The sequence below is a fragment of the Chrysemys picta genome, chromosome 5, assembly GCF_011386835.1.
Source record: "Chrysemys picta bellii isolate R12L10 chromosome 5, ASM1138683v2, whole genome shotgun sequence".
Lineage (NCBI taxonomy): Eukaryota > Metazoa > Chordata > Testudines > Emydidae > Chrysemys > Chrysemys picta.
This window is the reverse complement of record NC_088795.1, coordinates 25,443,571-25,459,282: the sequence shown is the minus strand read 5'-3', so window position 1 is coordinate 25,459,282 and position 15,712 is coordinate 25,443,571. Positions and strand designations below refer to the sequence as shown.

The window sequence follows — 15,712 nt, the reverse complement described above, 5'->3', positions numbered from 1 at the left end:
CTGCAGACACCAGGGAAAATGAAGGATTGTTACCTATAATATGAGGACAGTCTAATCTTAAAATACATTGTAAACAACAAAAACTGCAAGGCATTCACAGAGCAATTAGAGAAGGACAGCAGATGCCTTTTAGAATCATTATCTCTCTGAGCCACGTTTACATGTAGGAAACAGCAGTGGTTTATTTTTTAGGACATTGATTTAATCCTCACTCACAGAGCAGACATTTGTTAGATTGGTATCCTGGTTGAAATTCACTATCTGTGTTCACAATGAAGACCTGACTCTCAAAAAACACTGGAAATACACAAATGTATAGTGTTCTGGTACTTCTAGTCCAATCAGATCATTGAAGTAAATAGTCAAATTGAAGATTGCTTTGTGTGATGAATAAACTAGGATGAAATATATCCCATTGATGTGAAAAGGAAGATTTGGATAAAGAACCCTGTTTATGTAATTTATGAACTCTCTTGGACTTAAGTTTAGCTACAGCTTTACTTTTTTATCACCCATATTTTTTAAGACACTTACATTATCTTCAGGTTCCATTGTGTTCACACTCCTTTGCACAAGGCTGGTTATTTTCTCATGTTCCTCATGGTCAGAAATGGTTGGCTCATGACTATAATAGTCTTGTTCAAAGTGAATGAGGTGTTTAATGTTGATATTTTGGTCATCCTCTGTCTCATTCGTCACCATACTTTCATCTTCATCCTTTCCTTCCCGCTGCTCCTCAGAACTGATGCTTCTGTGATCATTACTTTGAATTTGTTCACCCTTGTGGTAGGCTGTTTCCTTTTGGCTTTTGTTGAAATCATCTTCTTCACTGTCAGCATCATTATTAGAATCATCATCATTGTTATCATGACTGTTGTCCTCAACATTGCTGGCCTCCATATATGCAGCAGCTTTTTTTAGATTCTGTCTTTTCACCACTTCCTCGTGGTCACTAATGCTCTGGGTATTGTCTTGGAACCTATCTTCATCCCCCTGGCTTTGCCACTCAGCATTCTGATCTTGTTCAGTACTTTTTGGTGAGATAGTCACCTCTTCTCCTTTATGTGACTGTGCTGGGGTATTATTCTCCTCCTCCTCATCTTCTTCTTTTTGGTCAGCCTCTTCAAATTCCTCATCCTGCCTCTTAATTATCTGGAGAGGCTGATTGGCATCTCTCAGCATTTCATCCGATTGGCTGCTATCTTCATTCTGCTCACTCCTGTAGAGATCCTCTTGAATTTTCACATGGGCTTTTTGCCTCTTGTCTCTGTAGCCAGTTTCATCCCATTCCTCTGTCTTCTCCTCCTTCTCTTCCTCCTCCTCTTCTTCATCACCTTCACTGTTGTTTTCAAATAATACAACAGGATTTTTATTGTATTTCCATGTGTCCTGTTCCTGACCAACAGTGAGACCCTGCCCTGGGTTTTCCTGATCATCCTGATAGTCACTAGCCATATTGCTTTTCTTAACGTCATTCTTGAACTGATGCTCACGATTAGATTGATGGCTGCTGCTTCTCTCAAAGACACTCTCCTGCTTGTCAGAAGCCAGCGTTACACCCATGTTCTGAGCAAGGAAGTTAATATGCCCTAAGCTACTTTTCACTTGATGCTCACTACTGTTTCTTTCCTGACTGTTAGTGTTCCTATGCTCATCCTTGTCTTCATCATCCATCATCAATGCCTGCTCCTCCCTGTCACTGCTGCTCTGAACTGAGAGTAAATCATCATTGCTGTTCATATACTGCTCAGACTCTGTGTTTTTCTTCTTTGAAGATTCAGAAGAAGTATCTCGAACCTTCCAAAGAAAAATGCATGTTTATTGAACAGTATAATAAAGACTTCATTTTATAACTCTATTTCTAAGTCAATATTTAATATACTATTTTCACTTGTTAATACATAGGATGAAATGTATCAGTGCATAGATTAGTGGGACTCCCTGTGACATCAGTGGATTTGTGGGTGCTCAGCAAGTTTGACAATCCATCCATTTTTTTGGGGGGGGGGGGAGGCTGTGATTTCCAATGGAGTTAGACACCTAAATCCTACTGAGACTTGATAGGAGTTGGATCTCTGACTCATTTAGGCTCCTTTGGAAATCTCAGCTTAGATGCCTAAATATTGACTAACATTAGATCCTGTATTTGCAAACATTGTCAGCAGTAATTATCAGTTATCCTAGAAGATAAATACTGTGCTAGCAGTAATAGCTTTGGAAGAAATGCTCAACAGGCAGGTTGGGAGGAGAGGAGATTAAAATACTTGACTAGGTATCTTCCTGGGTAGTGAACTGTGCCTTATCATTTCAGGATCACCATATCTATCCTGTATGATGGTGATACAGCTCTGCTTCCTTGCTGAGTTAAGCAGGAGTCCCATTTGATTTGATGGCACCAGCAATACCTTCCCAAAACCAGCTGTGAGCATCAATGTGTGCATTGAGGGGATGATCCTACAACCAATGAAGATAATGGCAAAACTGGAGGATCAAGCCTAATGTAAGTGTGGGACCCAAGGGTGTAAAGTGGGAGTGGGAGAATGATTGAATATCAGAACTGACCCAAAGCTTTTTATTCCACATTGACCTGAACCAACATTGGACCTTTTTAAGATGAAAAAAGTATGGTTTAAGGATCCCATCCATCTCCTTTCATTTACCTACCAGCCAGGGAAAGGAAGGAGCTGAGAGAAGGTCATGAGGGAAGTTTAAGATGTTGGTCACTCTCAATTATCTTCCCTACAGCCCTGCAATAGGGAAGTCTCTTCTGTTGGCAGGGTGCAGAGTCAGTGTCTGCTAAAGAATTACAAGTAAAGGAGTTTGCAGACCATTCACATTAACATGTAGAACTCTTTATGTTTTTGTGAACCAAGTCTCCAGACCTTCAGAGGTTTGCTTATCACTAAGCAAAACCATAGAGCTTGACCCTGATCCTATTTAAAGCCCAGACTTCATTGCTCTCAATGGATTACTCATGTGCATGGGATTACTGTATTTACAAATGCCTAAGCTACTGGCAAAACACTCCCATTGACTTCTGTCGGTACAGGATTGGAACCATTTTATAATGAACACTTAATGCTATAGGACTTTATGTGACTCAACTGCATTCTATTTTGTAAAGCCAAGCTGGTATCAAAAGTATTTCATTAGCATTTCCCTCTAACCCAATGCACCTTCTGATACAGTTGGGACTGTATGAAATATTCAAAATGAAATTCACAATTCTATTTTTTAAATGGGGAATAAGGACATCTTTCCTCAAACATACTATTTTGAGTCAACAAAAATTTGCATATGCATTTTTGCATATTTTGACTGTAAACTGGTTATCTTGCAACAGTTGAATAAAAAGCAAAATTTCTATGTTGCAAAATGGTCAAGACAAAATTAGTGCAATGTTTCACGAATGTCATTGACATCTTTTCACCTTTTTCTACAACATTAGTTACAACACACTCTCTATATGTTTTGACCTTGGCAATTTTTAAAGGAACCATATGGGAACTTTTTTGGTTATGTGAAAACAAATAGCTGATTTAGGAAATGTACCTGCAATTGACTACCATTAGAGGGAAACTGGTCTGCTATAAATGTTGTGTGTTTGCTTGCAACTAGTGAATCACCCAGTATTGGTACTGCAATATTTTGTCGTGCTGCAGATGTCTTCTCTGTATCTTGTTTCTCGGAGACAGTTGCAGTCTGGAAATTGTCTGGCTTGAACCTGAAATTTATCTGAAAAAAAAATTAACTGTACTGTAAATTGTTCTGATGGATACATTATGAAATACTAAAAGTCATCCCCCCCCCATAACCTGTAAAACAATCCAGAACATCACGTGTAATGGTAGGTAACTTACCTGGAAACACGTTAGGAGCAAGACATAACTCATGATAACAAAAGATAGGTGGAGGGAAGCTGGATTTTGCATTTGGTTCTACAAAAATTTGGTTGGGTTTTGTTTTTACAAAACATAACAGTTAGTTTGGCACCAGACTCCATTTTTTCTGAACCACCAAAGTTCAGAGGGTGGGGGAGTAAGAGACAGAGGTCTGGTTTGGGCCCATCTTTAAATATAAAAGCATGAGACAGAACTTCAATTGGTGTAAATTTACACCAGAGAATAGTCTAGCTCAACAGCAGCATTCTGCCCATCTTGGATGAGACGCACCTGTTTAAAATATGAACAATCAGCAATAAAAGCTACGTTCGATCAAAATGACATTTTCATGTACAGTAACTGTTATGATACCTTTGAGAGTCTCCACTCTATGATTGTTCATATAATAGTTTTCAGTAGGGCCCAAATCCTGCTAGCTTTACCAGGGGTGTGTGGGTAAGGCAACCAGGATTTGACCCTGGGTTTGATCCACTATTTCCTACAATAAATACACAGATATAATGTTTAAATTTATTAATGGGTTGTGGGAATTTCTCCAAATGCTATGAAAACAGCTCTTAAGGATGCATAAGAGACCTTGTCAGGATCTTTGAGCATGCTTCTCTGCCATTGGCTAACTGACATGTGAAGGGTGAGGAGTTTCATAGTAATTCACATGAGAGAACAACTTTACTTAAATGAATCTGTGAACAAATACATATACAGAAATGTGTTTCATGTATTGGAACTCAGTATTATATTGTGGTCTGGTACTTAAAGAAGAAGAAACAAATACCTTTTCTGAATTTTTCTGCCCACGGATTCCAAGTTTGTACATTAAAGGATAAGTCTAGAATAGAAAATGGGATTAAAACCTGCATATAAACAAAATCTTCAGCAGGTCACTGGGAGACACTAGAGCACAATGATCTCAATACATGAAAATTCAAATGCATGGTAAGTGATAGATTGAAGAGAACTTACCGGAATAGCAAAAGCTGATCCCACGAGGCAAATGAAGAAAGTCACAGTCTTCATGTTTTCCAGGTCTCTAAAAGGACAATAATAAACATTAGAATCGTGGAATTTGGAGGTTTTCTTTCAGAAAAAGTGTGTCAAGATTTGGTTATAACTATTTGAAGCTGTCTGATGCAAACCATTTAGTGGACATTTGGGTGGGGGGGCAGTTGGGGGAGGGGAACACAAATCAAAAGTCACAAAGTTCCCCCACAGAGTCTAGTAGTGTGTGATTTCAATGGAGTTGTGCCTGCTTATGCCAGTAGTTACTTTGGCCCAGTTCTTTTACAGTACGGTGTGTGACGGAATACAGGGTTGGGTCCTGGGGGGCTCACGCGCTGTATTGTGAGACCAGCTCTTCTGAGTGCCCAGATTTTTGCCAAGTGGCCCCTCTGTCCAGTTCCTGGACCCTGTTCTGTGTCTGACACACGAACTGACTATATTTCAGAGTATAGTAACTGACTATAGACTCTTTTACAGCCACTGCTTCCTCCATTCCACCGATCAGCTTCTGGAAGGCCCCAGCTCTGTCCCTGCTCTGCTTGATTCAGACCTTTCCGACCCGGGACTTGAACATCGGTCTCCCTCATCCCAAGTGAGTGCCTGGAACATCACGTGACTGGTTATTTGGATTGGGGTTTCTCTCTCTCTCTCTCTCTTATATATATATATAGTTCATGAAAAACTGTGAAAGATCTTGGTTTTGTCCAGGTGCAGAATATATATATTTTTTAAATCTCAAAAAGTTCTATAGGATGGGAGAACCATTTCCTGCCCGGCTCTCGTGCTGACATCATGGGAAGCTTTCCTTGCTTTATTTATGCTAATGTCAACATGTAAGCGAAACAGAGACAGCTCATTTATTTTGCTTGCTGAGGTAACCTGCACAACTAGAACTTAAATCTTATACCTGTGTAGTGCATCTGTAGTGGCAGTTTGTGTGTGTGTAGCTACATCTGTGCAAAAAACCCCACAACCCTCTGGGGACTCAGTATTTTCTATTTCTTTTCTATTATCTTATATTTATTTCCCTTCTCTTATTCTGGTTCTTTTATTTTTTTTTATATGCTCTTCTTAGGCTTTCTCTCCATTTTCTCACCTTTTTTCTTTCCTCTGCTGCTTTTCTTCATATCTCAGCTTTCACTTCACATTTCTCTGCCCTGTTTTTCTCCCCCGTCCATCTTTCTCCAGACCTCACTTCTTTGATTCCCCCCCACACCTTTTCCCATTATCTGTATAAATGGAGCATGTATTGCCCTATTTTTAATTAAATGAAACAGCGTCTCAATTTGCTGATTGAACTCACTGGCACATGAATAAATTGGCTGTACCTTCAGTCAGTAAGGTTGGGAATGTCAACTACAATAAGTTTCTGAGACTCAGTGCATGGTATAAGAATATTATTTATCCAGGCAGTTGTTTGCCAGTGCTTGGAAAAAAACATCAAAGACCATAAGGAAGAGTTCCAGGCAAGTCTCTGTTCTGGGAGCTAGTTCATACAGTGAGGAAACAATGGCTTACATTGATTATTGTATTTAGTTTGGTAGGAGAGCATCCTAGCCACTACACCCCCCACCCCCGCACAGAAGGAATATCTGTTGGAAGTTGCTTTTGTGTTGATGTTTTTAATTCCTTAATATCTACTTTTTCCTCATAGTTTATACAGAACAAAACACTTCCTGAATATGTGCCACTAATGATGCAAACCTCCCCTCTCAAACCGCACAATTAGCCTCCGGTTGTAGTGCAGCATAATAAAGAGCTTCAATTGTCTGTCTAGTTTGCAGGGTTTCGCTTTTTCAGGTGCACTCAGTAGAGACAAATAGAATACAACAGACAGCACAAGGGAAAGCGTGTGAGATTCCTAACACATATCTGCATGGAAGCGAGTGATCCAGATCAGTGCTGTCCAAATTCTTTTGTATTGAGGGTCACTTTGGCAGCATGCCAGAAACACAAGGGCAGAAACTAATTTACATTTGAATTTCCATACATTTTTTTTACATGACAGAGCCCTAGTATTTGTTTGCATTTCAGTATTTTTTGGTACTAGAATCAAGGAAGGAAGTGTTATCTAGCTGTTAGAGCACAGGACTGGGCTTCAAGCAATTTGAGTTCTATTCCCATCTGACCTGCAGTGTGGCTTTGTGTCTAAGGCCTTGGCTACACTTACCAGCTAGTTCGACGGCTGGAAATTGAAGTTCTGGGTTCGACTTATCGCGTCTAGTCTGGACGCAATAAGTCGAACCCGGAAGTGCTTGCCGTCAACTGCGGTACTCCAGCTCGGCGAGAGGAGTACCGCGGAGTCGACGGGGGAGCCTGCCTGCCGAGTGTGGACCAAGGTAAGTTCGAACTAAGGTACTTCGACTTCAGCTACGTTATTCACGTAGCTGAAGTTGCGTACCTTAGTTCGAATTAGGGGGGTAGTGTAGACCAAGCCTAAGTTTTCCCATTTCTAAAATGAAATTAATGACATGGACCTTCTTCTGTCAAGCGCTCTGAGATCTACAGAGGAACAGCACTAGATAAGAGATGTATTATTATGTCTAGCTCCACCATCGACTTTGACTTTTCTGGGGGTTTGATTCTGCCACCTTTACTCAAATTAAGCCGTTGTTACTGGAATGAATGGGACACAGGGAAATTGTGACTCATTATCAGTAAAATGGGGATAATAGCACTTACCAACTCACAGAGGCCTTTGTGAGGCTTAAATCTTTATCATTTGAGGCATTTTGAGAGTCTTTGATGGAACATAGGAATTGCCAAGCTGAATCAGACCTGAGGTCCATCCAGTCCAGAAGCCTGTCTGTGACAGAGGCCAATGCCAGATGCTTCAGAGGAAATGTAAGAACCCTGCAGTAGGCAGATGTGGGATAATCTGACTCCCCCGCCCGATGTCAGGTCTCATCCTGATCTCTAATAGTTGGAGATTGGCTTAAACCCTGAAACATGAGGTTTAATATCCCTTCCAAAATAAAGATATTGTAGAAGTGCAAGTATTATTATTATTTGCCTTTGCAAATTCATCAACAATAAAAATCTCCAGTTGATCAAGTTGTGTTTCCTCAATAGTTACAGAGAAAGATGGCCTGGGCTGAATTAGATCCCCACCCGTGCATTTTGAACCTCCCTGCTCACTGGGCACTCATATGCCTTGGGTCCCATCATTTATAGCTTTACCTTTTGGAAGCAGTTCTTATTTAGCGCCCAATTCAAAGTGCATTGAAATAAAGGGGAGCCATACCTCTTACTTTAGTGGGCCCTTAGTTTCTGCATCAACAGTAAACTTTTCAGAAGTGGCTCGGGCACTTAGGAGAATAAGGCCAGGTGTACACTAAGAGCGCTTTGGCTGTATAGCTACACGGATATACTGAGCCAGCAAAGCATTCCTAATGTGGACGCAACTTACATTTGCAAAACTGGGCTTTTGCTGGCATAGGTTATTCTGGCTTCCTACAAGTGAAATAAACTATACCAGCAAAAGTGCAGTTTTGCTGGTATAACCATGTTTCTGCTCTGGGTTTCTGCTGGAGGGATCACACCTCATCACCCCCCCTGACTGACCTAGGTATGCCAGAAAAAGTTTGTAGCGCAGACCAGATCTTAAGTATCATAGAAAGTCAATGGGTGTTAGGAGCCTAAGTTCCTTGAGCTACTTTTGAAAATGGGAAAATAGGCTTCTAAGTGCTTCTGAATTTTTGCCCCAGGCTTTTTGGATCTCTAGCACCGTGGTACAAATCAGTATGGCTCTGTGGACAACAATGGAGCGACCCTCAGTTACGCCAGCTGAAAGGACTGGCCTTTTATGTGGACTTAGCGGAATGGGTTCCACAGTAATAACTACGTTACCTTTGTAGCTGAACAGAGTGTGATAGGCTCTATTTTTCCATTGGCATATTGGGATTATTTCTGTGGCGCAGCTGTAATTTTGACAGCTATTTTCATTGTAGTGCAGCACTGACCTCAGCCCTTTTTAGCACATACAGAAATTCTAGGAGAGGTATACACACTACTGAATCCCAACATCTGATTGATATTTGTGGGATGGAAAAACATGTTAATGAAAATCTACCTGGGCATGAAAAGAGGTAAGACAGTAAACAGAAACAGGCCAATAGGACTGGATTTTACCAACTGATAATTTATTGCATTGACTTTACTGCATAGAGAAACAAGTTATACTTTCCTCTACTTGCTGTAATTATTTATTTTATATGAGATGTGTAACATACGTTCATGTTCCTACAAATTATAAGAACAATGGGAAAACAGATCCCTGTTGTGATATTTGGGGATTAACTGATTACATCAGAGACTGGTATATTACCCTTAACAGGCACAAAACAGACAGGCTTAAGAACATAGGGTGAGAAAATCAATGGGACTTGAGTGCCTAACTCTGACAGGTGCTTTTGAAAATTCCACTCATAAATCATAGAATAGCTCTGCCCATATATGCCAGAGAGTAAAAGCAGGTTTATAAACTAGTGTAAAATGCATAAGCTAGTTTACTATTAATGTTGTAGTAGATGTAAAGTAAGGACCCCATTCAAAAAGGCACTTAAGCACATGAGTCAAAGAGATTACTTATATGCTTAAGTACTTAAGGAATCAGGGCCTAATTCTCTCCTTTTTTCATTGTGCTGTCAGGGCCAGCGTTCCTTGATCCCACCTGCCAGGGCCGGCTCTAGTGTTTTTGCCGCCCCAAGCAGGGAGGAAAAAAAAAAAAAAAAGCTGCAATCGCGATCGGCGGCAGCTCTAGCGCCGCTTCATTCGATGGCGGCAATTCAGCAGGAGGTCCTTTGCTCCCAGAGGGAGTGATGGCCCCGTTGTCGAATTGCCGCCGAACTGCCGGACATGTCGCCCCCCTCTTCATTGGCTGCCCCAGGCACCTGCTTGCTATCCTAGAGTCTGGAGCCGGTCCTGCCACCTGCTTGTTGGTCAATATTTATCCTTACAGAATTATTCCATTAAAATCCATTCAGAAAGCGTTAGGAATTTAGGACTAAATCCTCACTGCCTGCCTGTGAGTATGAAGCATGATTTTTTTTTTCTTTTAAAGGAGATATCCTATCTCCTAGAACTGAAAGGGACCTTGAAAGGTCATTGAGTCCAGCCCCCTACCTTCACTAGCAGGACCAAGCACTGATTTTGCCCCAGATCCGTAAGTGCAGGGCTGGCTCCAGAAACCAGCCTGGCAAGCAGGTGCTTGGGGCGGCCACTCCGGAGAGGGGCGGCACGTCCAGGTATTCGGCGGACGGTCCCTCACTCCTGCTGGAAGCAAAGGACCTCCCACCGAATTGCCGCCGCAGATCGCGATCGCGGCTTTTTTTGTTTTTTTTGGCTGCTTGGGGCGGCCAAAACCCTGGAGCTGGCCCTGCCTAAGTGGCCCCCTCAAGGATTGAGCTCACAACCCTGGGTTTAGCATGCCAATGCTCAAACCACTGAGCTATCCCTCCCCCCATCTTTGGTGGCTATGTGTCCCGTGTATTAGCTTCAGCAGCCATTACATGGGAGACATAGCCAATGGACTTCTGCAGCTTGCAGATCTGTGGCCTGTCCTGTCCTATCCCAGAAGTCCTTTCTGCACTACCGCAGATAGAGCCCACAAGGAGCATGGCTCTGTGACATGTAGGCGGGTGAACATTACTATTCCGCTGATTCTCTGTGGTTTGGGACTCCTGTGCCGTGAATGCACATCATTCCTGCTGCTCTTCAGCCCCAAGAGGGAAAGAAGATTTGGGCCTTGGAAAAATATGTGGGAACTGGAATGCTCATCCTAGTGTAGGAAAAACAAATCATCAGCTGATTTAAAAAAAACTCAGGCTTCTCATTGCAGCAAACTCTTACACAATTTTGGTTACACTGAGATGAAGGTACCGTAAGGTTCAGTGGTATCTTCCTGCTCAAACAACTCCACTGAAACCATTGGGGCTGCAGAGTACGGTACTATGCACATGAGAATCTTGCCTGATATTAACTGTGCACTAAAGCTCCATCAGCCAAACTTTTAATTGTAAGCATGTGCGTAAGTGCTTTGAATTGGGGACTATAATTCTCTGAATTACACCACATTGATTTTGTGATGACTTCAGTGTACATTAAATAAATAATTGACATGGATTTGCTGATCAATCTGTTGTTATAATGTCCTAAACGAAAGACTTCCAGATTCCTGCACGGCGTGAGAGCACTTCCAAATGACTTTCCCCTGATGAGAGAAAAGGGTCACTGTCATTTCAAATTTGGCCCGCGGTTTAGACTTTCTAAAAACAGGCCGATGTAAACCGTAAAACCAATAGAAATATTTCCATCAAAAATATTCCAGGGGGAACAAGTTGAAAAACAAACATTCTCTTGCAGTCTTTGCAACCCAAATGTTGCAGCATTGCACTAGTGCAGGAGACTTTGTAAGTGCAATTGACAAAAGGCTGCCTATAAAGAAAAGGCATGGGGGCAACAAAAGGGGAAGCTGACATTTTCATTGTCCAAGCTGAGAAGAATACAATGAGCATAAACACTCAGAATTAAATTATATATTAAAAATTAATTCACAAGATCTTTCCTTCTCTCAGTGCAAATGGGTCAGCTTTATTTCTCCAGTTTATCTTTAGAGTCCTCTTAAAAAAATAGTACTTCTTAATTCTACTAAACTTTCCATTTTGCACGATAAATGATCTTTTAAATGCCGCTGAGATTTTACTGGGAATGATAATCAGGTAAGTATTTTTGTGTCAACTTTTCTCCCTTAAGAATTAATTGTCTCATGCCCTTTGGTACTGTGCAGTGTGCACAGGGACTTGCACAATGGTAGAAAAATGGGCAAGGACAACACTGTAGGGTTTATCTCCTAAAGCAAGTTTTAATATAAGAGTCACTTTCCTAAGCTGTCATGGGACTCTCTTTCTCTACTCTTTCATTGCCATGACTACAGTGAGCCCCTGCTACGCACAGCAGAGTAAACAGCTAACATTTTTGGACTAGCAACATGAAATAGTAACAATACCTCCGCTTGTGGGGTAGAGAAAGAAACACCAATAAAAAATCCTTTTTTTGTCTCTGAAAAGGGAAGACATTTTGGGCTTTCCTCCTTAAATCTAAAGCAGGCACTGCTTGTCTGGATTATATAACACTGGGCTCTTGTGGTATTCATACAGCTTTGTTTAAAATGGAAAAATCCTTTTTGGCTTCTTTTGACATTGCTATTATGGTGCTGCTAATTAATTAATCAATCAATCCGTAATGGCCATTTCTCAGTAGTCTGCCACATAGAGGAGTTAAAGAGCTGAGATGAAGCCAAAGATGCTTTCATGCACTTAATCCAGTCAGAACCAGGTACATTGGGCAACATGAAACTATGCTGAAGCTGAATCCTGCAGTCCTTCCATAGCTGAGTAGTCCTGACTCTCATGAATACTCATAGTGAGGTCAGTGGGACTGCTCGCATGAATAAAGATGGCCAGTGTGAGTGAGGGATGCAGCATAAGGTGGGAGAGCACGTGATACCGAACCCTGAGTTAGTGTCCACCGTGGCCTGTGATCGGCCATTTGTCTTTATGTGGAGAAAGTGGGTGAAAGAATGTGTGAAATCACCCACTGATCAATAGTTTTTAAACCACTCGTTGGTTGGATGTTTACAGCCCACTTTGGTTGGCCAATGTGCAAGCAATAACATTTTTTATCCTGTAATGCAGGGGAGGGCACACTACGGCCTGCGGGCCAGATCTGGCCTGTCAGGGCTTTGGACCCGGCCCGCGGGATTGCTACCTCCGTGGTGCTGCGGGCCCAGCGCCACTCCCAGAAGCGGCTGGCACCACGTCCCTGCAGCCCCGGGGGGTGAGGCCAGAGGGCTCCGCACGCTGCCCTCACCTGCAGGCACTGCCTTCCACTGCTCCCATTGGCTGGGAACAGGGAACCACAGCCAATGGGAGCTTCGGGGGAGGTACCTGCAGGTGAAGGCAGCGCACGGAGCCCTCTGCCCCTTCCTCCCACAGAGGCTGCAGGAATGTGATGCCGGACGCTTCTGGGAGCGGTGCGGGGCCAGGGCAGGCAGGGAGCCTGTCTTAGCCCTGCTGCATGCCGCTGCCACCCCGGAGCCACTCCAGGTAAGCGGCACTGGGCTGGAGCCCAAACCCTGAACTCCTCCTGCACCCGGCACCCCAGCCCTGAGCCCCCTGCTGTACCCTGCACCCTAACCCCCTGCCTGAGCCCCCAACCCCCTGCCCTGAGCCCCCTCCTGCACTCCGCACCCCCACCCGCGATCCCCCTCGTACATCCCGCACCCCTCCAACCCCTTGCTCTGAGCCCCTTCCTGCACCCTGCACCCCCTCCTGCACTCTGCACCCCCTGCCCTGAGCCCCCTTGTACATCCCGCATCCCTTCTCCCCCTTGCCCTGAGCCCCTTCCTGCACACCGCACCCCCTCCCACACCTCGCACTCCCTCCCGCATCCCAACTCCTTGCCCCAGCCCTTACTACATTCATGGCCCTGCATGCAATTTCCCCACCAAGATGTGGCCCTCGGGCCAGAAAGTTTGCTCACCCCTGCTGTAATGCGTATTAGCTAACTGGTTTGCCATCCAGGGGCCAGACCATGAATGGCTTTTCCTTGGCCTCACAGTGCAGAGGCAGACAAGAAGACTCCTCTCCACTCTTGCACAGCTGTGCAAGAGTTTCTAACAATAGCAGATACTGTGGAGCTGATCCTGGCCTTGCAACAGCTCCTATGGATTATTCCCGTAGTGTATAGGGGCTGCTAAGGGCTGTGAGAAAATTACCCTGGCACAGAACAGGTTAGGTACTGTTGACATAAGCCAGCGGGGCTACTCTACATTACCCTGGGGGTGGTCACACAGCACAGAATCTGTCCCTATACTTTCTATATGCTTGGGGCACCATCTGCCTGCTTGAGGTTCAATCTACATGGTTCTTTGTTCCTTGGTGATATAGAGCCAGACCGTCCCCTACTGAGGGCTGTGGCATAAATGATACAGTCTCTCCTCAAGAGGTTGATAGAGACTCAAGATTGGCCCAAACCCTGAATTCACACACACGCACACACATTCATGCTCACACACCCTACACTTCAAATTCTGCATTTGTTCCCTATCCCTAAAATGGGCTGAACCAAAAGTGCTTTGGGATAGTTCATATCTCAACTATGTAGCTTGAGCTCTTTCCTAATGTATACAAACCATGTATATGTCAAATGTAACTCTCACCTTGGCCATGATATCTACAAAATACACGTCAATGACTAGACAGCTGGTGTGCTGTGACCAGTGCTGATTACAGTAATAATTCTGACTGCATTGCTACCTTGTGCTACCCTGTCTGTTTGCTATATCCCTCTGTTGTCTCTCTCATCAGACACTTAGTCCCACACCTGCATTAAAGTCAGTGGGTGCAGCGGTCTGCCTGCGCAGATGACATTGCAGGACTGGGGCCTTAGGAAGCTTTTTGGGGGTAGGGACAACGTTTCCATTATAAACATGTCCAGTGCCTAGCAAAATGGGTTTCTGATCCTGACTGGGGCCTTCAGGTGCTACAACAATACAAACAATCATAATGCAATGTTAATGGGAACACCACCAACAAAGCGAAAGCAGGCTAGGAAAGCATGGCATGTAGGCATGAGTTCATATAAATATGTATATAAAATAACCCCCCACGTGCCTACCAATATGACTCATGGCGTGACCTTACTATCTGAATTCTTGTTCGACCTCACCTCTTTCCCATTTACCATCTGTCACCTCATCATTCCACCATTGCTAAAAATTAGGGCCTGATCCTGCAAACTATTATGCACACTAGTGACTTTACACATGTGAGTGGCCAATGGGATTATCCACATGAGTACATTCATGTGTGTAAGTGTTTTCAGGAGTGGGCCTTTAAGCCTTGATGCTGTAAAGTCTTACGCAGGTGCTTAATTTGACATACTGCGAATAGTCTAATTGGGACTAATAGTGCATATAAAGTTAAGCAAGTGCATAAGCCTTTGCAGGATCAGCACATTAAACTGTAAGGCCCATATCCTCATAGGTATTTAGGTACCAAACAACCATCAATTTCAATGGGCTAAATACCTTTGAGGATTTTGGCCTATGGTCTTTGGGCAGGATTCTTGGCATTTAATATCTCTGTAAAGTGCCCACAACACTCTGGCAAATAAACATGGAAATAATAATAAAAATAATTAATAATAAGGTGCATCATATTCTGATACAGCATCACTCAGTTTGTACTTGACATTTCTGATGGTGTTTCAAGCCTCAAACTCTTTGCTGTGGCAGAACCCAAAAAACTGCCTTTTCCCCCCAGCTGAAAAAGTGTCTGAAGTTTGAGTCTGACCAACATGGTAGATTCTTCAGATTAGTGTCCTCCAAAATCAGTAAAGGAAAACAAAATATTCCTCAGCTCATGGGTCCTATCTTGAGGGAGGTAGTGCAGCTTGGGAGATCAAGATGAAATATCATTACACAGCCCTCTTATCTATGGTCAAAACTGAATCTTCAGGAGGGCCCCTGGAATGCTGTTGCTATTCAGCATAGTTTACAGAAGCAAGGGAAGGCAAATTACATAGTAACTTCATTCCATCTGCCCCACGTTGTAGGGCACTGTCACTGGCTGGATGGCCTTTTGAAACAACCTGGGTACAGCCTTGCCCATGACTTGGCAGCTGTCTCTCAGCCTAGCTGGTGAGCTGGCAACATGAGGCCAATTACACGCAGCTGAGTGACCTCAGCTGCGTGTAATGGGGCTTAATTAGACTGACCCCCAGCTGTGGTGGTGGAGTAAGGTGAGCAC

The 15,712-nt window shown here is 43.3% G+C and overlaps 1 protein-coding gene across 9 annotated transcripts in view; it reads right to left on the bottom strand.

Annotated features, from left to right (window-relative positions):
• SPARCL1 (SPARC like 1) overlaps positions 1-15,712 on the bottom strand; it is a 208,496-nt gene that overhangs the window by 10,509 nt on the left and 182,275 nt on the right. For all 9 annotated transcript variants that reach the window (XM_065596120.1, XM_065596127.1, XM_065596124.1 and 6 more), the window contains 4 exons: positions 4,866-4,932; positions 4,678-4,731; positions 3,553-3,735; positions 535-1,797 (listed from right to left, as the gene is read on the bottom strand). In XM_065596120.1, the coding sequence (XP_065452192.1) occupies positions 535-1,797; positions 3,553-3,735; positions 4,678-4,731; positions 4,866-4,932 (1,567 nt within the window). The remainder of the gene's footprint in view (positions 1-534; positions 1,798-3,552; positions 3,736-4,677; positions 4,732-4,865; positions 4,933-15,712) is intronic.